Source organism: Larus michahellis, chromosome 26, assembly GCF_964199755.1.
Source record: "Larus michahellis chromosome 26, bLarMic1.1, whole genome shotgun sequence".
NCBI classification, from domain to species: Eukaryota; Metazoa; Chordata; class Aves; order Charadriiformes; family Laridae; genus Larus; species Larus michahellis.
This window is the reverse complement of record NC_133921.1, coordinates 2,578,363-2,602,979: the sequence shown is the minus strand read 5'-3', so window position 1 is coordinate 2,602,979 and position 24,617 is coordinate 2,578,363. Positions and strand designations below refer to the sequence as shown.

General features: G+C 63.2%; 3 protein-coding genes across 14 annotated transcripts; 2 read left to right on the top strand and 1 right to left on the bottom strand.

Moving 5' to 3' along the window:
* Positions 1-45: 45 nt before the first annotated feature.
* SAE1 (SUMO1 activating enzyme subunit 1) lies at positions 46-6,939 on the top strand. The gene is given in 11 exon segments (XM_074567343.1): positions 46-180; positions 2,614-2,725; positions 3,484-3,618; positions 3,620-3,658; positions 4,199-4,341; positions 4,512-4,611; positions 5,655-5,658; positions 5,661-5,735; positions 5,825-5,969; positions 6,481-6,550; positions 6,682-6,939. Coding segments are annotated over 11 exon segments (1,017 nt in total). The 5' UTR covers positions 46-79; the 3' UTR covers positions 6,775-6,939.
* A 1,664-nt stretch (positions 6,940-8,603) lies between these two features.
* On the bottom strand, positions 8,604-11,781 carry BBC3 (BCL2 binding component 3). Of its 3 annotated transcripts, none has more exons than XM_074567329.1 (4): positions 11,650-11,781; positions 10,619-10,871; positions 9,918-10,099; positions 8,604-8,954 (listed from the first exon to the last, which is right to left on the bottom strand). In XM_074567329.1, the coding sequence occupies exons 2-4, from the start codon at positions 10,854-10,856 to the stop codon at positions 8,841-8,843; spliced, it is 534 nt and encodes a 177-aa protein (XP_074423430.1). In that variant the 5' UTR covers positions 10,857-10,871; positions 11,650-11,781; the 3' UTR covers positions 8,604-8,840. The 3 variants fall into 3 exon arrangements, with proteins under 3 accessions (XP_074423430.1, XP_074423431.1, XP_074423432.1); XM_074567330.1 differs by having other exon boundaries at positions 8,605-8,942; XM_074567331.1 differs by having other exon boundaries at positions 8,610-8,939.
* Positions 11,782-14,932: 3,151 nt separating this feature from the next.
* On the top strand, positions 14,933-24,296 carry LOC141734933 (C5a anaphylatoxin chemotactic receptor 1-like). 10 transcript variants are annotated; one of them, XM_074567277.1, is made up of 15 exons: positions 14,934-15,221; positions 16,097-16,201; positions 16,479-16,616; positions 16,725-16,988; positions 17,733-17,816; positions 17,924-18,100; positions 18,211-18,398; positions 18,482-18,646; positions 18,789-18,849; positions 18,962-19,322; positions 19,504-19,659; positions 19,813-19,886; positions 20,627-20,699; positions 21,802-21,817; positions 22,714-22,769. In XM_074567277.1, exons 1-13 carry the CDS (start codon positions 14,943-14,945, stop codon positions 20,675-20,677), a joined length of 2,103 nt encoding a protein of 700 aa, XP_074423378.1. In that variant the 5' UTR covers positions 14,934-14,942; the 3' UTR covers positions 20,678-20,699; positions 21,802-21,817; positions 22,714-22,769. The 10 variants fall into 10 exon arrangements, with proteins under 10 accessions (XP_074423380.1, XP_074423378.1, XP_074423379.1 ...); XM_074567278.1 differs by lacking the exon at positions 21,802-21,817 and having other exon boundaries at positions 22,714-22,776; XM_074567282.1 differs by lacking the exons at positions 21,802-21,817; positions 22,714-22,769 and having other exon boundaries at positions 18,962-19,070; positions 20,627-21,038.
* The last annotated feature ends 321 nt before the right edge of the window (positions 24,297-24,617 follow it).

Sequence of the window (24,617 nt, the reverse complement as noted above, 5' to 3'; positions counted from 1 at the left end):
GTGGAAGTGGAGCGGTGCCGGGCGCCGCGCTCGCGCGGGCCGCCAGGGGGCGCCGCGCCGGCCCTGAGGCGGCGGCGGGATGGTGGAGAAGGAGGAGGGTGGCCCCGGCGGCATCAGCGAGGAGGAGGCGGCACAGTATGACCGGCAGATCCGGCTGTGGGGGCTTGAGGCCCAGAAACGGTCAGTGGGCGCTGGGGCTTGTGGGGGAAGACGGAGGGGAGCCCTGGCGGTCCGGGGGTGGGGGCCCTGAGGCCTCTGAGGGACCCTGAAGGAGCTTGTGGGGGGCCTGGAGGGGTCCTGCAATATGAGGGGGGCTTTGGAGGAGCTTGTGGGGGGCCCTGTGAGGGCCTGGAGGGGCCCTGCAATATAAGGGGGGCCTTGGAGTGGCTTATGGGGGCCTTGGAGGAGCTTGTGAAGGGCCCTATAGGGGCTTATGGGGGGTCCCACAGCCTGTGAGGGACGCTGTAGGAGCTTCGGGGCCGGTGGGGGGGGGGGTATAGGGGCCTGGAGGGGCTCCGCAATGTGAGAGCAGCCTTGTAGGGGCTTATGGGGGTGTATAGGAGATTGTGGAGGGTCCTATGGGGCCTGGGGAGGGGGCTGCGATGTGAAGAGAGCTTGGTGTTGGGGGGCTATAGCAACCTAGAGAGCTTGTTGGAGGTCTGTAGAGGCCTGGGGGGGCTTGTGGGGGGGTCTGGAGGCGCCCTGTAACGTGAGGGAGCCCTATAGAAGCTTGGGGGGTAGGGAGCTGGAGGGGTCCTGCAGTGGGGGGCCTTGGAGTGGCTTATGGGGGCCCTATGGCCTGTGGGAGGCCCTGGAGTGGCCTTGTAATGGCGGGGGGGGAAATGACCCTACAGGAACTTGTGGGGGCCTACGGGGACCCTATAGCGTGTGGGAGGGCCCTATAGTGGCTTCTATGATGACTTAACCACTGCGGGGGGGGCCCTCAGGAGCTTTGTAGGGGCTTCAGAGGGTGGTCAGCGGTGGGTACGTAAATATATAGGGTCTACAGGGGCTTGTGGGGGTCTGTGGGGTCTCTGCCTGATCCCATGCACGACTCAGGCTTAGCCAAACTCCTCCTAGTGCTCATTTGGGTGAAATTTGTGCGAAAAATAAAAAAGATAAACAGCTTCTGATTCGTTCCCAGCTGGAATCACAAAGCATCCGCTCCCCTCCACCGGTGCCTGCGTCTTTCCCTGCTACAAACCCTCTATTTTCTCTAGAAAGATGGGGTTTTTTTTTCAGTTACCAAGTTATTTTTTTGTGGCCCTTTTCTGCAGCCCCTCCAGACTTCTCCTCGTTTCCGATTTCTTGGGTGTTTCCCTGGGAACAGTGGTGGGGTTTGTTCAGGAGAAGGTGGAACAACCCCAAAAGATAGAAATCCTAGCAATCACAGGGTTGGAAGGGCTCTCTGGAGATCATCCCGTCCAACCCCCCTACCAGAGCAGGGTCACCCAGAGCAGGTGGCACAGGGACGCGTCCAGGCGGGTTCGGGATGTCTCCGGAGACGGAGACTCCCCCACCTCTCTGGGCAGCCTGTGCCAGGGCTCTGCCGTCCTCAAAGGTAAAGAAGTTCCTCCTCGTGTTTAGGTGGAGCTTCCCGTGGTCAAGTTTGTGCCCGTTACCCCTTGTCCTGTCCCCGGGCACCACTGAGAAGAGCCTGGCCCCATCCTCCTGACACCCCCCCTTTCAGTATTTCTAAGCGTCGATAAGGTCCCCCCTCAGCTGTCTTTTTTCCAGCCTGAAGAGACCCAAATCCCTCGGCCTTTCTCCATCAGGGAGGTGTTGCAGCCCCCTCAGCATCTTGGTAGCCCTTTGCTGTCCCCTCTCCAGCCGTTCCCTGTCCCTCTTGACCCGGGGAGCCCAGAACTGGACCCAGTGCTCCAGGTGCGGCCTCCCCAGGGCGGAGCAGAGGGGGAGGATGACCTCCCTCCACCCGTTGGCAATAGGAAGATGAACATAATGCTGTTGCTGAACGCGGATAAAAAGGAGTGTGAAAATAGCCAAAAAAGCAGGGATCGCTCTGTTTAACAGACAAAATTATCGCTCGGTCCTGAGTAAACTTGATTTTATCGGAAAACCCATACAGACAAGGCGAGAGGAAAAAAAAAAATCTAAATGATAAAAGGGGACGAAAACGCATCGGTCAGTTATTCGGAAAACTTAAAACTTGCCTGCATGGTTTTGTGCTCTAATGAATGTACACAAAAATGTATTAATTTCCTGTTTATCCGCATCCCAGTGCAGCTCCAGCCTTTAGCCTTTTTTTTGGGGGGGGGGGAGGCTATTAGGAACCCTGAAATGTGTATTACAGCGAACGTCCGCTGCCTTTGCTAAAAACCAACACAACACTTGGCTGTTATTTCCCTCTTCCAAAGCTGCAAATGCTCTTTTTTTTTTTTTTGCGGGGGATTTTCCCAAATTCCCCATTTCTGACAGCTTCCCTCTTTCTCTCTTGGCTTCCAAGTTGCGTTAAACCTGCTTTTGCCCTGGCAGGGATGCGGAGGAGTGCGGATTTCTTCTCCAGCTGTATTTATCCGCCGTGTTTTCTGTCTGAGCTCCGATTTGCCGTCGCTCCATGCGAGCCTTTAACTTTCCCCGAGTGTTTTTTCGCAGGTTACGAGCTTCCCGGGTGCTGCTGGTGGGGATGAAGGGATTGGGAGCCGAAGTGGCGAAGAATCTCATCTTGGCAGGAGTCAAAGGCTTGACCATGTTGGACCATCAGCAGGTGAGGAGCTCGGCGGGAGCCTGTGGGACGGCGGGAGCCCTCGCTCGCTCCTTTTCTGGGGAGAAATATTCCCGTTTGGGGTGGAATTATTACCTTTTGGGGCGTGTAAGGTTTGCGAGGCTGCGTTCCTTCTCCCCCCTCAAGCTGGGGGCCGAACTGCCGCCTCCCCTGTCCCTCACTGGGTGTCCTCGGGTGCTGCGCCCCGCTCTGAGAAGCCACCTTATTTTTGGGGACGCTTGTTAGGCTTTTGGCGGAGCCCTCTCCCTTCTGTCTCCCTCGGGACGGCCACTACCCATCTTTATCTGGGGCCGGCAGGCGCGTGCGAAGCAAATGTGTGGGGGCTCCAAAGCTCCTACCGTGAGTTTCGGGGGCCCCCAGAAAGACTCCGCTGGCGGGTTTGAATTCCCGCTGGCGGGTTTGAATTCCCTGTCTGCAGCTTTGTGCCCTGCGGAAAACGCCTTTCTCCGGCAGACGCGGCCTTTAGGTTACGGCGCGGCGGCTCCTCGCGCAAGAGGGAGCTGCGAGCTCGGGAGCGGGGAGAAGCGAGCGCCGAGGTGGTGGTGGTGGGGGAATTGAAAATATTCAATTCAGCGCAAAATAACCAGGGATTTGGGATTTTTTTTTAGTCCTCCTCGCCATGAGTTTCCTGCAAGGATGGCACGGCTTCCCTTTTCCCCGTTAATTCTCCCTGCGCGGGGGTGGGGGGTGTTCCCTTCATGGCGAGACTCATTTTTCCCCGCTTTTTCTCCCCGTTTTAGGTTTCCCGAGAGGATACGCGAGCTCAGTTCCTCATCCCGGGGGGTTCCTTGGGCCGGAACCGAGCGGAAGCCTCCCTGGAGCGGGCGCAGAACCTCAACCCCATGGTGGACGTCAAAGCCGACCCCGAGAATGTGGGAAAACAAACCCGAGGAGTTTTTCACCCAATTTGATGCAGTACGTGGGGGAGGGGGGGGGGGGGGGGGGGAAGTCCCTTTAGGCAGCGCCCCTGATTTTTTGGGGAGGGGGGTGGGATGAGGCTGGGAGTTGTAAGAATTTTGTTTCTTGATTCATCCGGGTGGTGAAAAATCCAACGGCGTCTCCAAGAAGCGAGAGCAAGAGGAGATAAAAAAAACCCCAAATGTCCCTCCGGGGTCTTGTAGCTCCCGCAAATCAGCGGCGGGGAGGCGTCGAGGGGAACGTAAAAAACTGATTCGGATAAACTTTGCTCCGCTCCCGGCCTCTGAGCTTTAAAAATAAATATATTTAGCTTCGATTTTCACCCGAATTAGCCGGAAACGGGCCATCCTATCCCCCAAACCGAATTATTCCCGAAGCGGAGGCTGTTGGAATCCACCCGTGCGAATGGGAGGGGAAAAATCCCTAATGACCCCGGAGCGCTGGGACCTGAAACAGGGAGGATTTTCCCCCAAATATCCCCCCCCCCCCCCCAAAAAAAAGAAAAAAAGGGAAAAATGTTGGAATTTCTGCCCTCAGGTGTGTTTAACCTGCTGCTCCCGCGACGTGATGGTGAAAATCAACCAGATTTGCCACAAAAACAGCATCAAATTCTTCACCGGCGACGTTTTTGGCTACCACGGTTATATGTTTGCCGACCTCGGGGAGCACGAATTTGTGGAGTGAGTCCGGGGAGGGGGCGGGGGGGGGGGGGAAGTGGGAATAAGGGGGAAAACCAGAAAGGTTGAAATCTTAAATAAATTGGGGGAGGGGGGAAAAACCCGTTGGGGTTTTCTCAAAGTTCAAATTGTTGGTGGTTTTTTGGTTTTTTTTTGTTTTTTTTCTTTCCTAGAGAGAAAACCAAAGTGGCCAAAGTCACCCCGGGGGTGGAAGATGGGCCGGACACTAAAAAAGCCAAACTGGATTCTCCGGAGACCACCATGGTGAAAAAAGTAAGCTGGGGGTGGGGGGGAAATCCCGGAAAGCCCCAAAATTGCTGAGACTTGGGTTATTTGGGCGGCTCCGTTGCATCCGGGGCTGGGGGGGGGGGGGGGGGGGGGGGGGCGGTGTATGTGTGTGGAATTTTTGGCAGCTCCCGGCCGGATCCTTCACCCCAGACACAAAACCACCATGGGGATTTGGGTTATTTGGGCGGCTCCGTTGCATCCCCGGGGGGAATTTTTGGCAGGATCTTTCACCCCCCGCGGCGCTTTAAGGGTTTGGTTTTTTGACTTTCCTCTCTGCCCATACTGGTTTGATACTGGTTTGATACTGGTTTCAGTGGGGGAAGGGGAGTTAAAGCAATTCTTAGAGCTTTTTAAGTGGCAGCCGGGCCGTAAACCTGCATTTTGGGTGCTGCAACTGAGAGCCGAGCTCCCTTTCCAGCGGGATTCCCAATTTTTTTGCCGGAGCGGGGGCCAAAACCTGCTCCAAAAAAAGAACTTTCTGACATGAAAATGCCTCTGGCCGGGTCATTCTTTACCTCTCCCAGCTGGAAATTTAACGGAGGAGGGGAAATCCCCTGGGATTTTACCCGGCTGTGAGGGGAACGTGAGCCGAGCCGGCGGATTAACGCCCTTTTTGTGCCCCCTTTTTGCCCCCCCGCCTCCCTCGGAAGGGCTGGGAATATTCCCCGGATTCCAATGGAACCAGCTGTCGCCTAATTCCCATTTGGATCCGGGGGAATTCCGAATTCCACCGGATCCCGCATGCCGACCGAGGGATGGGGCTCCCCCCTGTATCCCCCCCCTCCTTTAACACCTCCAAAAATTGGGATTTTTTCCCAAAATTCCAGAATTTTATGCTGGGGGGGGTTATTAGCATGCTTAATATTTTAATTAAATAGGGATATACCTTTGCAGAGTGGGGCCGAGGGGATGAATGGCTTCCCAGGAAATTTATGGATTCCTGGGAAAAGGCGGGGGGGAACATTCCGCCTGGAATTTTTGGGGGGTCTTTTTCATATTTTCTCCCCCCACCCCCCCGGCCCCGGCAGCGGGTGGTTTTTGCCAGCTGAAGGAAGCCCTGGAGAAAGCGGCTCCGAAACGCATCGCTCCCGATTATTTCCTCCTCCAAGGTAAAATCCCTGCCGGCAGTGGGAAATCCGGGAATTCTGATGGGATGAAGGTTTGATCTGGGATTATTTCTCCCCCCGCCTCCCCCCAGTTCTGTTGAAATTCCGGACAGATAATGGTCGGGATCCATCCCCCCAAAATTACTCCCAAGACTCCCAGTTGCTCCTCCAGATCCGCCGGGATGTTTTGGAAGCGCTGGGAGTCGGCGCCGACCTCTTGCCGGATGAATTCGTCAGGTAGGGTCACTCATTAGCTAATTACCCCTTCCTAATTACCGCTCCTAATTAACCTTCTCCGAGATGACCCGCTCCGACCTGTCCTTGCTTTTCCCTCTGGGTCACCGGGGATTAACGGCTCCACGGAGGCCGTTCGCTGCCCCCAAGGTCTCCGGGGATTGATTCCGGGCTGGATTCCGGCTCACTGAGATCCCCAGGGATCCCCACAGGGACCTTGACCCTCCCCCTCGTCATGTCCCCGCGGGTGATGCCGGTGTCACCCCCCCGGGGAGGGGTGTGGGGGGGTGTCCCTTTGGCCCCCGGCGTGTCCCCACACGCTGCCCACCCGGAACGACGGGAATGTCCCCACCAGTTTTGGGGAGGGGGGGGGGGTGTGGTATTTTTAGCAGGGTGGCACCAAGCCCGCGGTGGCCTGTCCCTGTCACTGCCCCCTCCTTGGCCGGGGGGGGTTGGGGTATTTTTTGGGGGGAAAATGGTGATTTTGGGGGAATGAAATGGCGCTTCTTTTCAGCTATTGCTTCTCGGAAATGGCTCCCGTCTGCGCCGTGGTGGGGGGCGTCCTGGGCCAGGAGGTCGTCAAGGTAACGGCTGTTTAATTTTTTGGGGGGGGGGAGGAATCGCCATATTGAGGAGAACCCTAATTATCCACTAATTAAATTTTCCTTGCCCTCTTCCCCCCCCCCCCCCCCCCAAATCCCGGCCCTTTCCCAAGGCCCTGTCCCAGCGGGACCCCCCCCACAACAACTTCTTCTTCTTCGACGGCATCAAGGGCAACGGCGTCGTGGAGTGTCTGGGCCCCAGCTGAGGGGGGCCACCAATTTGGGGGGTGGGGGGTGCGATTCCCCTTCCCCCCCCCCCCCCCAGCGGTTATGGGTTAAATGTGGGGTGTGGCCCCCCCTTCCCTTCCCCCCCCCCGCAGTTCTCGATGGTGGGGTTTTTTTTGGGGTTAATAAAGTCTCGTTTCTAAAAAGTGGTTTATTTTGGGGGGCGGGAGCTGAGCTGCCAATGGCGGGGTGGGGTGGGGGGGGGGGAGGGAGGGAAGCACCCCCAAATTTTATGGACCCCCAAACCTTGCACCCCCAAACCCCACAGATGCCCAACCCCCCCCCATCTCCATCCCTGGACCCCCAAACCCCACGGATCTCCATCCCTAGACCCCCAAGCCCCATGGATCCCCATCTCTGCACCCTCAAACCCCATGGATCTCCATCCATGGCCCCCCGAAGCCCCACAGATCTCCATCCGTGGACCTCTATCCACGGCCTCCCACACCCCACGGATCTCTATCCCTGGACCCCCAAATCCCACGGATCTCCATCCATGGGCCCCCAAGCCCCACCGATCTCTATCTATGGCCCCCCCACACCCCACAGATCTCCATCCCTGGACCCCCAAGCCCCACGGATCCCCGTCCCTGCACCCCCAAACCCCACGGATCTCCATCTATGGCCCCCCAAGCCCCACGGATCCCAATCCCTGCACTCCCAAACCCCACGGATCTCCATCCATGGCCCCCCAAGCCCCACGGATCCCAATCCCTGCACTCCCAAACCCCACGGATCTCCATCCCTGGACCCCCAAACCCTATGTACCCCCAAAATCCAAGGATCTCCATCTCTGCACCCCCAAACCCAACAGATCTCCATCCCTGTATCCCCAAGCCCCATGGATCTCCATTGCTGCACCCCCAAACCCCATGGACCCTCCAAACCCCCCTGATCTCCATCCCTGGATCTCCAAGCCCCATGGATCCCCATCCCTGCACCCCCAAGCCCCACAGGTCTCCATCCATGGACCTCCAAACTCCAAGGATCTCCATTCCTGCGCCCCCAAACCCTATGGACCCCCAAGCCCCACGGATCTCCATCCATGGACCTCCAAACCCCATGGATCTCCATCCCTGGACCCCCAAGCCCCATGGATCGCCATCCATGGACCTCCAAACCCCAAGGATCTCCATCCCTGCACCCCCAAACCCCACAGACCCCCAAGCCCCACGGATCTCCATCCATGGACCTCCAAACCCCAGAGTCCCATCCCTGCACCCCCAAACCTCATGGACCCCCAAACCTCATGGACTCCCACCCCTGCAGCCCCAAAAACCTCACGGACACCTCCCCCCGCCAAACCCCATGGATCCCTGTCCCATGGACATTCCCCCCCCCCCCCCCCCAAACCCCATGGACCCCCAGTGCCATGAACCCCCCCAAACCCCACGGATCTACACCCCATGGACCCCCCCCCAAACCCTGTGGACCCCCCAAACCCCATGGACCAACCCCATGGACCCCTAAATGCCATAGATCCCCAAGCCCCATAGACACCCCCCACCCCAAACCCCATGGACCCCCACCCCGGCCCCCCCCAAACCTACAGACCCCCCCCAAGCCCTACAGGCCCCCCCCCCCGCCCCCAAACCCCACAGAGCACCCTCCCCCCCAGCACCACACGCCCTTTTCCTTAAATTCTTTTTATTGAAAAGAAACGTACAAAAAAATGGAAATGATCATATACAGCCCCCCCCATATACACCCCCCCCTATATACACCCCCCTATATACAGCGCCCCCCCTATATACACCCCCCCCGCCCCCTATATACACCCCCCTATATATAATGTACAGCCCCCCCCTATATACAGCTCCAACGTACAGTATATACACACCGCTGTGCCCCCCCCCCGCACCCCCCCCCCACCCCCGGGCACGGGGAGGGGGGGGCTGCGACCGCAGCAGCACCACATGGCAGGGGGGTGGGGGTGTGTTCCCCCGTGTCCGCCCCCCCCCCCTCCTTTTTCTTCCCCACGCCCCTCCTCCCCCCAGTTAAACCCCAATAAATTAAATAAATATAATTGGGGGGGGGCGGGGGGGCGCTAGTTGCCTTCCCTCCCCTGCAGGTTGTAGACGGCTCCCAGCAACTGCGAGACCAGGCGGTAGAGGTGACCCCAAAACACGCCGCCGACGCCTCCCCGCTGCTGCCGAAAGGTCTTAATTAGTGTTAATTAATCCTTAATTGGGGAGGGGGGGTGGTGTGTTTAATTTTTTAGGGGTGTCCCGTCCCCCCCCCCCCGCCACACGCACACCCCTCGGCGCCGCCGCTGGCTCCCAGCCTTCCAGCTATTTATAGGCTGTGAGTCAGCGGCCGGCTCGCACGCGTGCGGGCAAACGAGCCGCCAGCTTGGGGAGGCCGGGGGGGGGGGGCTTTCGGGCCAATTTTGGGGTGCCCCCCCTCATTTTTGGGGTGCCGCCCCCCCCCCCAATTTAGGGAGTGAGCTCCCCCAGAGAAGCGCCGCTCCCTTGCGGCGAGGGGGGATAACGCAGGGGATGGGGGGGAGTGGTGGTGGGGGATTTTGGGGGTGCCCCCCCCCCCAAAGTGACGCGGGGGGAGCACCCTCCTTAATTTTGGGGGCTCCCCCCCCCATTTTGGGATGTGTGTCGTCCTCCCCCCCCCAAAAAATAACACTCCCCCCCCCCCCCCGGGGATACGCAAGGAGTAACAGTGCTAATGGGTTGATAACCCCGGGAATGGGTGGGATTTTGGGGTGCCCCCCCCGAAATTGTCCACGGGGGCCCTCCCTCAATTTGGGGGGTGCCCCCCCTCAATTTGGGGGTGCCCCCCCTGAAATAACACCCATTACCCCCAGGAACGTACAGGGCATAACACTGCTAATGGGTAGATAAGCACAGGAATGGGTGGGATTTCGGGGTGCCCCCCCTCAAATTGTCCACGGGGGGGCCCCCCCCTCAATTTGAGGGTGCTCTCCCCAAAACTTGGGGGTGCCCCCCCCCCGGCATGAAGTTACACCCAGGGAGCAAGAAGCCCAGGGAATAACCCTGCTAATGGGTGGGTAACCCCGGGAATGGGTGGGATTTTGGAGTGTCCCCCCCCCCCAGATTTTGGGGTGTTGTCGTGTGTGTCCCCCCCCATTTTTGGGGTGCCCCCCCCTCACCTGCTGCTCGTAGGTCTGCTGGAAGGCGTCGCCCAGGCGGCGCAGGCGGGCGCCCAGCTCCCGCTCAGGGCCGGGGGGGTCCCCGGGGAGGTGGCCGTTGGGGACAGCCCCCCCCCGGCTTCCCCCCCCGCTTTGTGGGGGGCCCTCGTGGGGGGGCCCGTTCTCCATGGGGTGAAACTCGCCTGGAGAAGGAAGGGGGGGGGTGGGGGTGAGGTCAGTGCTGCACCCCGTGTAGCCGCCCCCCCCACCCCCCAAAAAAAAACACCAGTGGGGGGGGGGGGCGCTACCCTGACTCTGGTTCTGTGGGGAGTTGGGGAGCACCTCCCGCCCCCCCCCCGGGAATGGGGACCCCCTCCACGGGTATAAGGACTCCCTCAGGGCTTTAAGGACCCCCCCCTTCAGTATAGGGAGCCCCCCCCCACAGGCCATGAGGGTGCGTGGACCCCCCCACGGCCATGAGGACCCCCCCCACGGGCAGGAGACCCCCCCCCCCCCAGGTGTGTTGACCCCCCCCATGGCCATAACGACCCCCCCATGGGTGTGTGCCCCCCCCCCCAAGGCCATGAGGCCCACCCCCCCCCCCCCCCCCCGGCCTTAACGCCCCCTCTCCACGGGTGTGTGCCCCCTCCCCCGGGTGTGTTGACCTCCCCCATGGCCATAACGACCCCCCCACGGGTGCGTGCCCCCCCCCAAGTCCTCACCGTGGGTGGCGGGGGGGGGTCCTGGCGTCCCGCAGCGACAGAGGCCGATGGCGCGGGCGGGGTGCGGCGGGGGGGGCAGGCCGGGACATCCCCCCCCGGGACAGGCGCAGCTCAGGCGGGGGTGGCGGCGTGGGGGGGCCAGGGGGACCCGCAGGCCCAGCGGGCCCCCCCCGCGGCGGCAGGCGGGGGGTGCGGGCGGGGGGGCGGGCGGCTCGGCGAGGGACCCTTCGCTGGCCATCGCTGCCGGGGGGGTCTGCGGAGACACGAGTGGGGGGGGGGCGGAGAGGGGGGGGGGTGTCAGCGTCTCCCCACGCGTGGTGGGACCCCCCCCCCCCCCCAGACGCTGCGCCCCCCCCGCGAGCCCGCCAGGGGGCGCCCTTGGGGAGCGGGCGGTGTTTGTAAACAAACCGGGCAGCGAACCCCCCCCCCACCTCCGGCGACACGGCGGGGACCGGGACCGCGGACACGCGTGGCACTCCCTCGCCGGGGGGGGGGCACAACCCCCCCACCCCCCCTTCATCATCCTCCTCCTCCTCCTCCCCACGGGGGTCACCCCACGAAATGGTGGGGGGGGAGGGAGAGGAAGAGAGAGACCCCCGCGCCTGACACCCCCCCCCCGCCCGTGCACCCCACCCTTCCCGTTTCCCGGGGGGGGAACCCACGGGGTCGCGCGTGGCCCCCTCCACCCCCCTCCAGTCCCCTCAGGGGGGGACCCCCATTGCGACCCACCCCGGACCCCCCCCCGGGGGGCTCCCCCCTCCCCACTCCGCCTGACTCCCCGCACCCCCCACCGCACCCCCCGCGTGTCGTCCCGTCCCCCCCCACGCGTGTCCCACCCCACGGGGGTCCCCCCTGCCGCACTCCCGCCACCTCCCCATGCCTCCCCCCACCCCACGCGTGCCCCCCCCCGGCGTGTGCGCTCCCCTCCTCTCCGCGTGTGCGCCCCCCCACCAATGTGTCCCCCCCACGCGTGTCCCGTGTCGTGTCGTGTCGTGTCGTGTCCCGTCGTCGTCCCCCCCCCCCCCACTCACCGCAGCCGCATGAACCGCTCGCGCCGCCGGCACCGGCTGGGTCTGGCAGCGCGCGCCGCGCTGCCCGCTCTGGGCAGGGCCCCGCCCCCTCCCGCCGTGACGTCACCCCCCCACCGCCCCGCCCCCCCGCGGGCAAGTCGGGGCTTGTGCGGCCGGGAATCCCCGCCCCGCCCCCCGCGTGGGCGGGGCTTCGCCCCGGTGGGCGTGGTTTTACCCTGCTTGGGCGGGGCTTGGCCCCGGTCGGGCGGGGCTTCCCCGGGTGGGCGGGGACGAGGGGGCGGGCCCCGCGGCGGCCGCAGCCACTCAGCAGCCGCCGCCGCCGCCGCCGTTTCCAGGGGAAGGTGCCGCCGCCGCCGCCGCCCCGGTAACAGCGGGAAGGGGCCAACCAGGGGCCGCCGGGGCCCTCCGCACCCCCGGGACCCCCCAACCGGCCCCCCTCCGGTCACCCCCCGCACCCCCCCGTCCCCCCATCGGCCGGACCCTCCGGCCGCCCCCCCCCCACCTTCCTTCCCCCGCCGCCCCGCGCGCGCCGCCGCCGCCGCGCTCCTATTGGCCGCCGCCGCCGCCGCCGCAGCCAATGGGAAGCCGCGGCGGCGCTGTATCCAGCGGAGCGCGCGAGTGTGTGGGAACCGGCGGGGCCGGGGTGAATGGAGAGGGCGGCGTGGGGGCCGCGGGAGGGTAGAGGGGGCTATAGGGGGCCCACAGGGGCTATAGGGGGCCATAGGGGACTCCATAGGGGTCCTAGGGGACCAGATAGGGGCTATAGGTCCCAGCCATAGGTAACGCTGTAGGTACAGCCGTGGGTGCATCTATAGGTAACGCTATAGGTACATCTATATGGGACGTTATAGGGAGCGCTATAGGTACTGCCTGTAGGTACATCTATAGGGGCGGCTATAGGTGTGGTCACGGGTACCGGCTATAGGTAACACTGTAGGTACAGCCATGGGTTCATCTATAGGTACCAGCTATAGGTATAGGCCATAAGTACCAGTCATAGGTATGGCTATAGGTACTGGTCATGGGTACCAGCTGTAAGTTACGCTATAGATGTTGTCTATAGGTACCGCTTATGGGTTCTGCTATAGGTACCAGCTCTAAGTGCCAGCTATGGGTATAGCCATAGGTATATACAGCAGTAGCACTATGGGTACAGCTATAGATACAGCCATAGGTACCACCGTAAGTACAGCTCTAGTTAGCGCTACAGGTCCCGCTATAGGTACATCCATAGGTACCGCTATGGCCACTTCCAGGAGAACAGCTATAGATACTGCTACGGGCACATCCATCTGTCCTGCTATAGGTCCCACTATAGGTGTGGCTGTAGCTCCATCCCACTATAGGCCCCGCTATAGGTCTGGCTGTAGGTTCATCTGTAGCTCCATTCCGCTGTAGGTCCGGCTATAGGTGTAGCTGTGGCTCTGCCCCACTATAGGTCCTGCTATAGGTCTGGCTATAGGTCCCATTATAGGCCCGGCTGCAGGTGCAGTTGAAGCTCCATCCCACTATAGGTACAGCCATAGGTCCAGCTATAGGCCCCGCTAGAGATACATCTACAGGACCCACTATAGGTCCTGCTACAGGTCCACCCGTAAGTCCATCCATAGGTGCCTCCATAGGTCCACCATAGGCCCCGCTATAGGTACACCCATAGGCCCATCCATAAATACATCCATAGGTCCCACTATAGGTCCAGCTATAGGTCCTGCTGTAGGTACACCTATAGAACTCTCTGTAGGCCCCACTATAGGTCCCCCTATAGGTCCCGCTGTAGGTACATCCATGGGTCCTGCTATAGGCCCATCCGTAGGTCCCTCTATAGGTCCCTCTATGGGCCCCGCTGTAAGTCTCTCCATAGGCCCCACTGTAGGCCCCGCTATAGGCACATGCCTGGGTCCTGCCATAGGTCCCGCTGAAGGTACGCCTATAGAACCCTCTATAGGCCCCGCTGTAGGTACATCCATGGGTCCCGCTATAGGTCCCGCTGTAGGCCCCGCTGTAGGTCCCTCCATAGGTCCCGCTATAGGCCCCTCCATAGGTCCCTCCATAGGTCTCACTATAGGCCCCGCTATAGGTCCCTCCATAGGTCCCGCTATAGGTCCCGTCACAGGCCCCGGCCCGGCCGAGCCCGGCCCCGCCCCGCCCCGCGCGCCTGGCCCGGCCCAGCCAATCAGCGCGCGCCGCCGAGGCCAGAGCCGCAGCTGCCATGGAGACAGCCGGGGGGCGGGGCGGAGGGAGGCCACGCCCACCGCCCGCCCCGGCCACGCCCACCGCGGGAGGGGAGGGAAGGGGCCGCGCCGGGAGGCCACGCCCACCGCGGGGGAGGGGGGAGCGGGGCCGGGGTGGGGGGACACGGCGACGGGGGGGGACACGGGGAGACACCGACACGGGGGGACGGGAGCGGACACGGGAGAAGGGGGACAGAGGGGACATGGCGATGTGGGGGGACACCGACACGGGGGGTCGGGGGGGGGACAGCGACACGGGGGGAACGGGGGACACGGGGACATGGGGACAGGGCGATGTGGGGGGACAGCGCAGGACACCGACACGGGGAGCGGGGCACATGGGGACACGGGGGGACGTGGGTCAGGGGGACAGATAGCGGCACACGGGGGGGACATGGGGACAGTGGGACACAGGGGGACCTGGTGACGTGGGGGACACCAACGTGGGGACACAGGACACAGAGGCACGAGAACGTGGGGACATGGGGACACGGGGGACACCGACACGGGACGTGGGGACACCGGGGGATGTGGGGACAGGAGGGTATGGGGACATGGGGGAACACCGACATGGGGACAGGGGGATGTGGGGGGACAGGGGGACACGGGGACAGTGGGAAAAAGGGGCATGGGGACACTGGGGACATGGGAATTTGAGGACACACGGACATGGGGACACAGGGACACTGACCCGGGGACAGGGGGACACGGGGGAAAGGGGACACAGGGACAGGGAGATGTAGGGGTGCTGGGAAGTGGGGACACGGGGACAACAGGGACACGGGGACATTGGGGGACGGCAACATGGGGGCATGGGACAGGAGGGCATGGGGACATGGAGGGACACATGGGGACACAGGGACGTGGGGACCCGGGGGGGACAACAGGGATGTGGGGACAGATGGGGGGACACAGGGACGTAGGGACACATGGGGACACATGGGGGGACACATGGGGGACACAGGGACGTGGGGACACATAGGGGGACACATGGGGGACACAGGGACGTGGGGACACATGGGGGGACAACAGGGATGTGGGGACACAGGGACGTGGGGACACATGGGGGGACACATGGGGGACACAGGGATGTGGGGACACATGGTGGGGGACATGGACGGACATGGGGACACATGGGGGGGACAGGGTTCCCCAGCCAGGGAGGGGACAGAGGGACAGCCCTCCCGCCCGTTGGTGGGCCCCACCGCTGCCTCCGCTATCGCCCTTTTAAGGCCCCCCCCCGATGCCCGCGGCGGAAGCGGAAGTTGCCGGGAGGAGGCGGCGGGGCAGTTGCGGCTGGTTGCCGAGGGCACCGTGCGTGGCCTTGTCGCCGCCGCCATGGTGAGGCCGGGCCCGGGTCCGGGACCTCTTCCCGGGGGGCGCCGTGGGGTCGGGAAGGCCGCGATGGGGCTCTGGGGGGCCGGGGGAGGGCGGCCGGGTCGGGCCGGGGCTCCGGGGGACTGTCTGGGCCTTGTCGGGGGCCGGGGTGGGCCTCGGTGGGGCCAGGGTGAGTCGCCTGGCGCTGCTGGGGAGCGGCTGTGGGGCTGATGTGGGGTTGTGAGGGGGAGGCAACCTTGTCAGGGGCCGATGTGGGTCTCTGGGAGGGCAAGTGGGGAGGCCGGACCTTGCCAGGGGGTCGGTGTGGGGCTCTTGGAGGTCGGTGTGGGGCTCTTGGAGGTCGGTGTGGGGCTCTTGGAGGTCGGTGTGGGGCTCTTGGAGGTCGGTGTGGGGTTCGGAGGGAGCAAAACTTGCCGGGGGCGGTGTGGGTCGCCTTGTACTGCCTTGGGGGGGGGGGGGGGGCAGACCTTGCTGGGGATCAGTGTGTGGCTCCTGGGGGGCCGGTGTGGGGTTCTGAGGGGACAGATCTTGCCCGGGGGCCGATGTGGGGCTGGGGCGCTGGTGTGGGGCTCTGAGGGGGTAGCTGGGGGCGGGGGGGGGGAGGGGGGGCAAACCTTGCCGGGGGTCGTATGGGTGCCCCGGGCACTACTGGGGGTCTCCAAGGGGTGGTGTGGGGCTTTGGGGGGCGCGCTAGATCTTGGGGGGGGGGCGTGGGGCTCTGGGGGGTGGTTGTGGGGCTCTGGAGCTCCTTGTGGGTGGGCTGGCACCGCCGGGGGGGCAGTGTGGGTCTTGAGACGGAGGTGGGAGGGGGGTGGCTATGTGGGGCTCTAGTAGGGGGGGTTTCTGACCCCTTTGCCCCCACCCCCCGCATCCCGCAGTCGGCCGCGCTGGACCTGCGCTCCAAGGAGGAGAAGGACGCGGAGCTGGACAAGCGCATCGAGGCGCTGCGCAAGAAAAATGAGGCCCTCATCAAACGATATCAGGTATCGGGGGGGGCGGGGGGAAGGAGGGGGCACCTATGGGGCGCCCCCCATGGTCCATCCCCCCCCAACAATCCCCCCCCTTCCCCCCGGCCCCCGCACGGAGGCGTGGAAGGCGCTTCCAGCCCCTAATCCCCTCCTGCGGCGGCTTAACGCTGGGTTTAACGTAATACGGGGCGGGGGGGGGTTGTGGGGGGTGTGTGTGTGTGTTCTGCCCTTCCCCCCCCCCCCAGATTTTATATCGGGGGGGACGACGGGGTTTGTCATATCGCGATGGCAGGAGATCGAGGAAGACCGGAAGAAAGCGGAGCAGGAGGGGATCGCGGTGACGGCGCTGCGGCGTGTGCGGCCCCCCGAGCCCAAAGCCGAGAGGCGATGGGTGGACGCTGGCACCCTCCAGGTCATGTTCTCCCCGGGGGTGAGTTTTTTTTGGGGGGGGGGGGGGGGGGGCACAACACACCCACAGAATTGGGGAATGCTGTGGGTCTTGCTCACCCCCCCACCCCCATCTGTCTCCCCCCCGCAGGAAAAGCGCGTGGTGAAGGACAAGAAGGCGTCGGGTCCCCCGAAACCCGGCCGTGGCGCCTCTCCCCGCGTTTCGGGGGGGCGCGCCGGGTTGCGGCCCCTGCGTTCCCCGCGGGGGGAGCCCCCCCCCGACGCCCTCTGGGAAGGATCGGGGAGGGACAGCGGGACAGCAGCGGAGCGGGGGGGCGGGGGACGGCGCTTGAAGGGCCGGGGGGGGGCCGGCCCAGGGATGGGGGGCGACGCTGGCCCCGACCAAAAGTCCAAGGTGGGTGGTTTTGGGGGGCCAGGGGGGTCGTTTCGAGGGGGTTGGGGGGGGTGGTGGGGGCCGGGGGGGGGGTTTTGGATGCCGTAGGGGTGTTTCTGGGGAGCTGGTGGGGGAGGTTTGAGGGCTGGGGGGGGGGGGGGGGTGTTGGATGCTGTGGGGGTGGTTTTGGGGGGCCAGGGAGGGTTTTTGGATGCCGTGGAGTTTTTTTGCTGGGGGGGGAGGGGGCAAGTGGGTTTTTTAGGGGGCCAGGATGGTCTCTTGGGTGCCGGGGGAATGGGGGGGGGTATTTGGGGGCCCGGGAGGGTTTTTGGATGCCTTGGAGGTTTTTTTCGGGGGGGCCAGGTAGGGTTTCTGGATGTTATGTAGGTTTTTTGGGGGGGGGGGGGGGGGCAGGTAGGTTTTTTGGATGCTTGGGGGGGGGGGATTTTGAGGGGCCAGTGGGGTTTTGGCCGGGGGGGGGTGTGGGGTGGGCAAGGTAGCTTTTTTTGCACATTATGTAGATTTTTGGGGGGGGGTCCAGGGGGGTTTTCTGCGGGCTGGCTGGGCTTTTTGAGGAGGAGTGTCCAGGGAGGTTTTTTGGATGCTGTGTGGGGTTCTTTTTTGGGGAGGGGGGGGCAGGCAGTTTTTTGGATGCCGGCTGTTTTTTTTTGGGGGGGTCAGTGGGTTCCCCCCCCCCCAAAGTGCTGTAGGAAAAAGGGGGTTTACTGGATTAGTTTTTTTTGGGGGGGGTGTTCTCTTTGGCAGGAGTGGGAAGAGCGACGGCGGCGGAACATCGAGAAGATGAACGAGGAGATGGAAAAAATCGCGGAATACGAGAGGAACCAGCGGGTGAAGGGGGGGGCGCAGGGGAACGGGGAGGGTCGGGCGGTCGTGGCTGTCACCCCAGGGGATGACAATGTCCCTCGTTTCCTCCCCCCCCCGCCCCACTGACGCAGGACGGGCTCCACGAGAAGAACCCGGTGCGGAATTTCTTGGACGACCCGCGGCGCAGTGGCCCCTTCCAGGAGATGGATCGCAAGGAGGGCAGTCGCCGGCACGTCCGGAATTGGGGGGGGGCCGATTTCGACAAGGTCAAGGCTGGGATGGAGCGTGAAAAAACCTGGCAGGGCCCCGTACGTACCCCCCCCCTTTTTTTTTTAGGGGTCTCGGGGTGGTTTTTAGCCCCTTTTCGGTGGGGTTTGAGCCTTGGGGGGGACAGAGCTTGAGCCGTGGCTGGTCGCAGGGACGACGTTCCAGTCCCAAAACTGGGGGGCAACTGGACATGACGCTTTCCATGACGGGACGGGAACGAGCCGAATACGTCCGTTGGAAAAAAGAACGGGAACAAATCGATCAGGAACGTTTGGCCCGACATCGGAAACCCACCGGGCAGTGGCGACGGGAGTGGGACGCCGAGAAATCGGACAGCATGTGCGTAATCGGGGAGCGGGGGGAGAAATGATTTTGGGGGGGGGTTTTGAGACATCCCTGATGTCGCTTTGTCCCTTTCTTAGGTTCAAAGAGGGCTCGGCGGCGGCGCCCGGCTTGGACGCCGGTGGCGGGGAGGAAACCCGTCGTTTTCCTCCCAAACCTCCCACTTTTGGGGAATTTCTCACCCCCCGTCGCACCCAGCGGAGGAAAAAAGGCCGGGGCCAGGGGGCCGGGACCAAGCCCTACAGGTCGGTGGGGGCAGTGAGGATTTTTTTTTTGGGGGGGGGAGGGAGGGGCGGGGCTCATTTTCAACCCCCTTTTTTTTTCTGGATTTTGTTCCCTGAGATGTTTAGACCGTATTTTTTGCTCCCCCCCCCCGCCCCCCTGCAGCATGCACGACAACCGGTGGGAGGAGAAGGAGGCGCCGAGCGACGAAGCCGAAAACCAGAGGGTAAAACGCCGTGACGGAGGGGGGGGGTTGGGGCAAAAAAAATAGAGGCGGGTGGGTGGGTTGGCTGCAGGGTCCTGCTGCCCCTTTGACACCCCCAAATCTGTCCCCACAGGTGGAGGAAACCCCCAGCGGGGCCCCCCCGGAGCCCCCCGCTTCCCTGAGCCCCGAGGAGGACGAGGACCAGTGGGAGGACGTCAGCGAGGAGGAGGAGGAGGATGAAGGTGGCAGCCCAGGCTCGTCGAGCGAGGCCGAAGCCCCCCGCAGTGCGTCCCCCCCAGCCCAGCGTCCCCCCAGAACCGGGCCCCTGCCCCCCAGCACCCCCCCGAGCCCCTTTTCCCCCCTGGGGGGGCACCAGCCCGTCTGGGACTGGGGGGAGGAGATGGACCTGGCCTCCCCCCGCAGCAGCCTGGGGGACAGTCCCCTTTCGGGTCCCACTGTCCCCAAATCCAGAGGGGCCCCCGGAGAGACGCCAGGTAAAAGTTTGGGGGGGTGGGGGGGGGAGGGCTCTGCCACAATTCGGGCTTGGGGGGGGTGGACGGGGACACACCAAACCCTTGGGATTTGGGGAGGGGGACACGTAGCCGCAGGAGAAGGGAAGGGGCCAAACAGGGGTTGATCGTGGTCTCTTTCCCCCCTCCTCCCCCGGCAACCCAGGGCTGAGCCCCCCGGAGCTGGTTGTCCCCCCCGGGGGGGTGCAGAGTCCCATTGAGCCCCCCCAGGGGGAAGAAGCCAGGCCCAACCCCCAGCGAGAGGCTTCTTCGGAAAAGCCGGCGGAGGCGACGGGGAGCCCGGCGGAGGACGGGACGCAAGGTGGCGAGGGGGAATCCGGGGCTGGGGGGGGCCGCTTCTCATCCCCGAAACTGGGAGGTGGGGGGGGGGGGGGGGCCGAGGGGTCAGACCCCCCCATTTTTTTTCTATATTTTGGGTTTTACTTATTTTTTTTTTTTTTTTTCCTCCCTCCAGGAGCGCCGTTGCCCCCCTGCCAGCCGGATGCGGAGGCGGCCCCTGGCATGGTGGAGATCACGGATTTCCAGCGGGTGCGTTTCCGTAAGAACTCGCATTCTCCGGCCGCTCGCTAACAAGAGTTGCGGGGGGGGGACGGGACGGGACACGCGCACGCACGGACTGACACCCCCCCACCCTCCGGCCTCTTTTTGTCTTGTCTTGTCTCTCTGTCCGTCCTTCCCAACCTTTGCTTTCCCGCCTCCGACGCTGCCGGAATGACTCTTGCCTGCCAACCAGCCCCGGAGCTGCCGTGCTTTCGCTCTCTCCGGCATCTCCCGCTTCGGGATTTTTGGGGGTTTTTGTGGGGAGGGGGGGGTTAGCTGGAAAAAAGAAAAAAAAAAAAAAAAAAAACCCAAAAAACTATGGCGCCGGGTGCTGCGGCTGCGACGTCTGTCTGTCTGTCTGTCCTGCATTAAAACTCTTCCCTCCCCAAACGGCCCCAGGGACTGGTCTCTCCCCACAGCTCTGGTTTTGGGGGGGGGGGGGGGGAAGGTTGTGGGGCCGGGATAACGCGCGCTGGGCTTGGAAAATGGCGGGGGGGGGGGGAGGGCAAAGCATCACCTCCCCCTTCCCTGCCGCTCTGGGGGGCGGGATGGGGCCCCACGGCCACCAGGAGGGTGCAGGCAGGGTCTGGCCCCCCCCCCCCCGAAGTTCTTGTCGTCCGTTCCCCCCCCCCCCATCTCTTGTCCCCGAGGTTGTTGGGTTTTTTTTTTTTGCGGGGGAGGCCGGCGGGGGGTTGCCTTCACGCCGCCTCCTTCTTCTCTCCCCCCAGGCCGGCCACACGCCCCGATGTCCTCCGTCACCCGCGTCCCCCCCGCCGTGACCCCCGTGGCTTTCTAGAGACTGTGAGCCGGTGGGAGAGGCGAGGGGGGGGGGGGAATGGGGGGGGCACGGTGCACACACAAATATCACCTTCCCCCCCCCCCCGGGGAGGGGGGTGTCCCCAAGCATTGAGGAGCGGAGGGGAGGCAGTGCCGAGTGTCCCCAAAAGGGGTTCGGGGCCTCCAACCGTGCACACCCCCCCCCCCGGGCACCTTTTTTTTGCCGGGGGGAGAGGGGGGGGTCCCGTTCTTCTCCTCCCGTGCTCCGGAGGTGGGCGGGAGGGGTGAGTTTGACACCCCCCCACCCCCATTTTGGGCCCTCTCGTCCCCCCGGCTCTTTGTAAAATAAACCTCCGAAACGTCTTTGCGCCTGGTCCTTGTTCACAGGGGGGTGTGTCCCCCCCCCCACACCCCCACCTCACTGCTGGGGGTCCCCCCCCCGCAACGTGTGTGTCCCCCCCCCTTAGTCTCGAGGCTGTGAAGGTGATGTGGGGGGGGGTCCCGGTCCATGGAGCCTCCCGTGCGTGTTCCTTTTTGGGGGTGGTTCCTGGTTTTTAGGGGTGAAACAAGGAGTGTTAAGAGCGGGGGGGGGGGGCTCTGCCCTAATCCCCCCCCCCCCCCACCCCGGGGGACTGGTGGTGACACTCAGGGGACAGCGGGTCCCAGCCAGGAGAGGAGAAGGCCCCCAGCTCCCTGGCGGTGGCTGGTGACGTCCCCCGGACCGAGGCGGGGGGGTCCCCAACAAGCCCCGGGGACCACGAGGGACGTTCCCAGCTGTCCCCGGCCTCACCTTTGAGTTAAACCCCCCCCTCCTCCCCCCCCCCCCCCCCGAAAAAAAAAACCACCATTTTTGGGGTTTATACCTCATTTTCCAGCCGTGCCGCCTGCGGACGAAGCTTCCCCAGCCCCGCTGCCCCCCCCGCCCTCGGCGGCTTCTTCTTTTTTTTTTTTTTTTTTTGTTTTTTTTTTTTTGTTTTTTTGGGGTTTTTTTTTTTTTTTTTTTTTTTTGGCGTCCAACCATGAATTCTTCCTTCCCCCCCCAACTCCTCACCCCGCCGTTGCTTCCTCTTCGGTGCCGTATAAAACCCCGATGGCACCTCCTCATCCTCGGGGAGCGCGGCCGCAGGCGGCGGGAGACGCAGGTGAGCGACGGTGGGGGGGGGGGGGGTCGGGGGGCAGGGGGGGTGTCATCTCCGTCGTGTCTCCTCCTCCTCATCCCGTGCTCCCGGTGGCTCCACCGGCCAGCGGAGAATCCCAAAGCTTCTCCGCGTTTTTTTTTTCTGCTTCTCCTTCAGGGTTTTCCCCCCCCACGCCCCGTCTCTTGGTGCTGGTGATGGGCACAAAGAGGTTATTTTTCCACCCCCCCCCCCCCCCCCGCCCCAACCCTGACCTGGGCTGTTGGGAGCCCAACCGAAACCCTCCCCGGTTGCGCCCCCCGAAGTAGACGAAGCTGCCGGAGCGACGGCTCCTGCGGCGTTTCCTCCTCCCGACTTCTTGCGCCACGGGGCCGAGGAAGTGGGGAAACCTCCGTTTCCTCAGTGACCGGGGTGCGGTGGGGGGGGACGGGACGGGGGGACGCACACACGACGCGCAGCCCGAAGGCAAGCGGTTGGGGGCTTCTCCCTGAGGAGCATCTCCACAGGTTGGTCTTGGAGGCGCCGGTTCTTTCCCATGAGGGGAGAGGATGGAGAGCCGATGAAGACGACGGCCGTAGGGAAAAGCTGGTTTAGGAGGAGGGTGGTGAGATGCTGCTGCCCCATCTTCAAGGTCAGGTTGGGAGCTGGTCCCACCTTCAAGATGGGACTTGGAGCAACCTGCTCTAGTGGAAATGTCCTTGGCCAAGGTTGGGGCTGGGACTGGATGGTCTTTGGAAGTCCCTTCCAACCCAAACCCTTCCGTGACCCTAGGGATGGGGCTTGGAGTGACCTGCTCTAGTGGAAGATGTCCTTGCCCGTGGCACGGGGTTGGACCAGATGATCTTTGAAGGTCCCTTCAACCCCAACCGTTGCGTGATGGTCTAACAGAGTGTGGTTTCCAGGTTTCTGGTGGAGGATGGAATACCCAATGCCCAGTTACGCCCTCAATTACTCCGACGAGGACTTCATCTACGACTTCGATGGCTATGAAGTCTCTCACAGCTACCGCGCCATCCTGGCCCTCTACGCCCTCATCTTCCTCCTGGGCGTCTTGGGCAACGGGGCCGTCATCTGGGTGACCGGCTTCGAGCTGCGGCGCACGGTGAACGGCGTCTGGTTCCTCAACCTGTCCGTGGCCGACCTCCTCTGTTGCCTGGCCCTGCCTTTCCTGGCCCTGCCGCTGGTCCGTGACCACCATTGGCCGTTGGGCCGCTTCGCCTGCAAGCTGGTGCCCTCCCTCACCATCCTCAACATGTTTGCCAGCGTCCTCCTCCTGATGGCCATCAGCGCTGACCGTTGCGCCTTGGTGACGCAGCCGGTGTGGTGTCAAAACCACCGGACCCTGGGGCTGGCCCGGGGGGCTTGTGCAGCCGCCTGGTTCTTGGCCGGGCTCCTCACCCTTCCCTCCTTCATCTTCCGCACCACCCGTTCTGATGACTTTTCGGAGAAGACCACTTGCGTCATGGACTACCAGGCTGTGGGGCACCACCAGCACCTCACCGAGCTCATCATCTCCATCATCCGCTTCCTCTGCGGCTTCCTGATGCCTTTCGTGGTCATCACGGCTTGCTACAGCCTGCTCCTGGCCCGCATCCACAGCAAGGGCTTTGCCCGCTCCCAGAAGGCCATCAAGCTTGTCTTGGTGGTCATCATCAGCTTCTTTGTCTGCTGGTTGCCCTACCACATCGTGGGCTTGATCATGGCCTCCACCCATCCTCACAGCACCTTGTTCAAGGGCGCCCTGGAAGCTGACCCCATCGTGGCCGGCATCGCCTACATCAACAGCTGCATCAACCCCATCATCTACGTTGTCATGGGCCAGGACTTCAAGGACAAGTTCCAGCGGTCCTGGCGGGCCGTGCTGCGGGGCGTGCTGAGTGATGACCCCACCAGCACCATGGGGGACAGCAGGATGAAGACCAAGTCTACTGTGGACGACCAAAGCGTCAGCACCACCGTGTGACCCAGAGCAAGGTGGCTCCGGGGCTGGAACATTGCTTGTTTTGTCTCAGGGCCACCACCTTCTCCTGGGCCTCCCGCTAGGCCACCACCTTCTCCTGGGCTTCCCGCTGGGCCACCACCTTCTCCTTGTCCCCTGGGGCTCCCATTAGGCCCCATAGAGAGAGAAGGTGCCTCCATCGCCCCCGTGGTGGCAGGCTGGGGAAGTTGTGTGCCCACCTAAGCCTGGGGACCTCCTGGCTTCCTCGGTGGCCTGTCACCAGGGAGAGGACTTTGCCACGTTCTTCTGCTTCTCCAGCCCCAAGCATGGACCCTTTGCCCAGCTCCTCTCCTCTCTCAGCCCCATAAAAGCTGCCTCCCAGCCCCACGTCTCCACCACAAAGTGAGGTTCAAGCCAACCTTCTCTCCATCACACCAAAAACTCAAGTCCACCCCATTGATGGGGGTCCTTCACCCTCCCCCTGACCTCACCCTTGCCCTGCCCACGGCCACCAATAAATCTTGAAGCTCCTCAAGCCTTGAGCAAGAGCTCAGGCCCGTGGTTCTCCTTTTTTGGTTGGTTTGGGGGAAGATTTTTGCTGGCTCCACACATTTTCATGGGGTGGGTGACGCAATAAGTGTCACAGCGTGTCCCCACCCACCTCCGGAAAGTCCTTGCGGTGGGTGCAGCAAACTCTGCTGGTGGAGGGCGGTGGCCGAGGTTGGGCTGATTTTTTCGCTGCCCTGGTGCTGCCCAGCCTGGGGGCAGGTGGGGCAGGGACAGTTGGGGACAGCAGGGATGGTTGGGGACAGTTGGGCACCATGGGTTGGGCACAGTGGAGATGGTTGGGGACAGTTGGGCACCTTG

Coding starts and splice junctions, on each gene's coding strand:
- BBC3 (XM_074567329.1), bottom strand. CDS start 10,856: ATGGCCAGCGAAGGGTCCCTCGCCGAGCCGCCCGCCCCCCCGCCCGCA. Junction 10,100..10,618: donor ACCCCCCCCCGCCACCCACG/GTGAGGACTTGG, acceptor TTCCTTCTCCAG/GCGAGTTTCACCCCATGGAG. Junction 8,955..9,917: donor AGCAGACCTACGAGCAGCAG/GTGAGGGGGGGG, acceptor ACACTAATTAAG/ACCTTTCGGCAGCAGCGGGG.
- LOC141734933 (XM_074567278.1), top strand. CDS start 14,943: ATGGGGGGACACATGGGGGACACAGGGATGTGGGGACACATGGTGGGG. Junction 17,817..17,923: donor AATACGAGAGGAACCAGCGG/GTGAAGGGGGGG, acceptor CCACTGACGCAG/GACGGGCTCCACGAGAAGAA. Junction 18,850..18,961: donor ACGAAGCCGAAAACCAGAGG/GTAAAACGCCGT, acceptor CTGTCCCCACAG/GTGGAGGAAACCCCCAGCGG.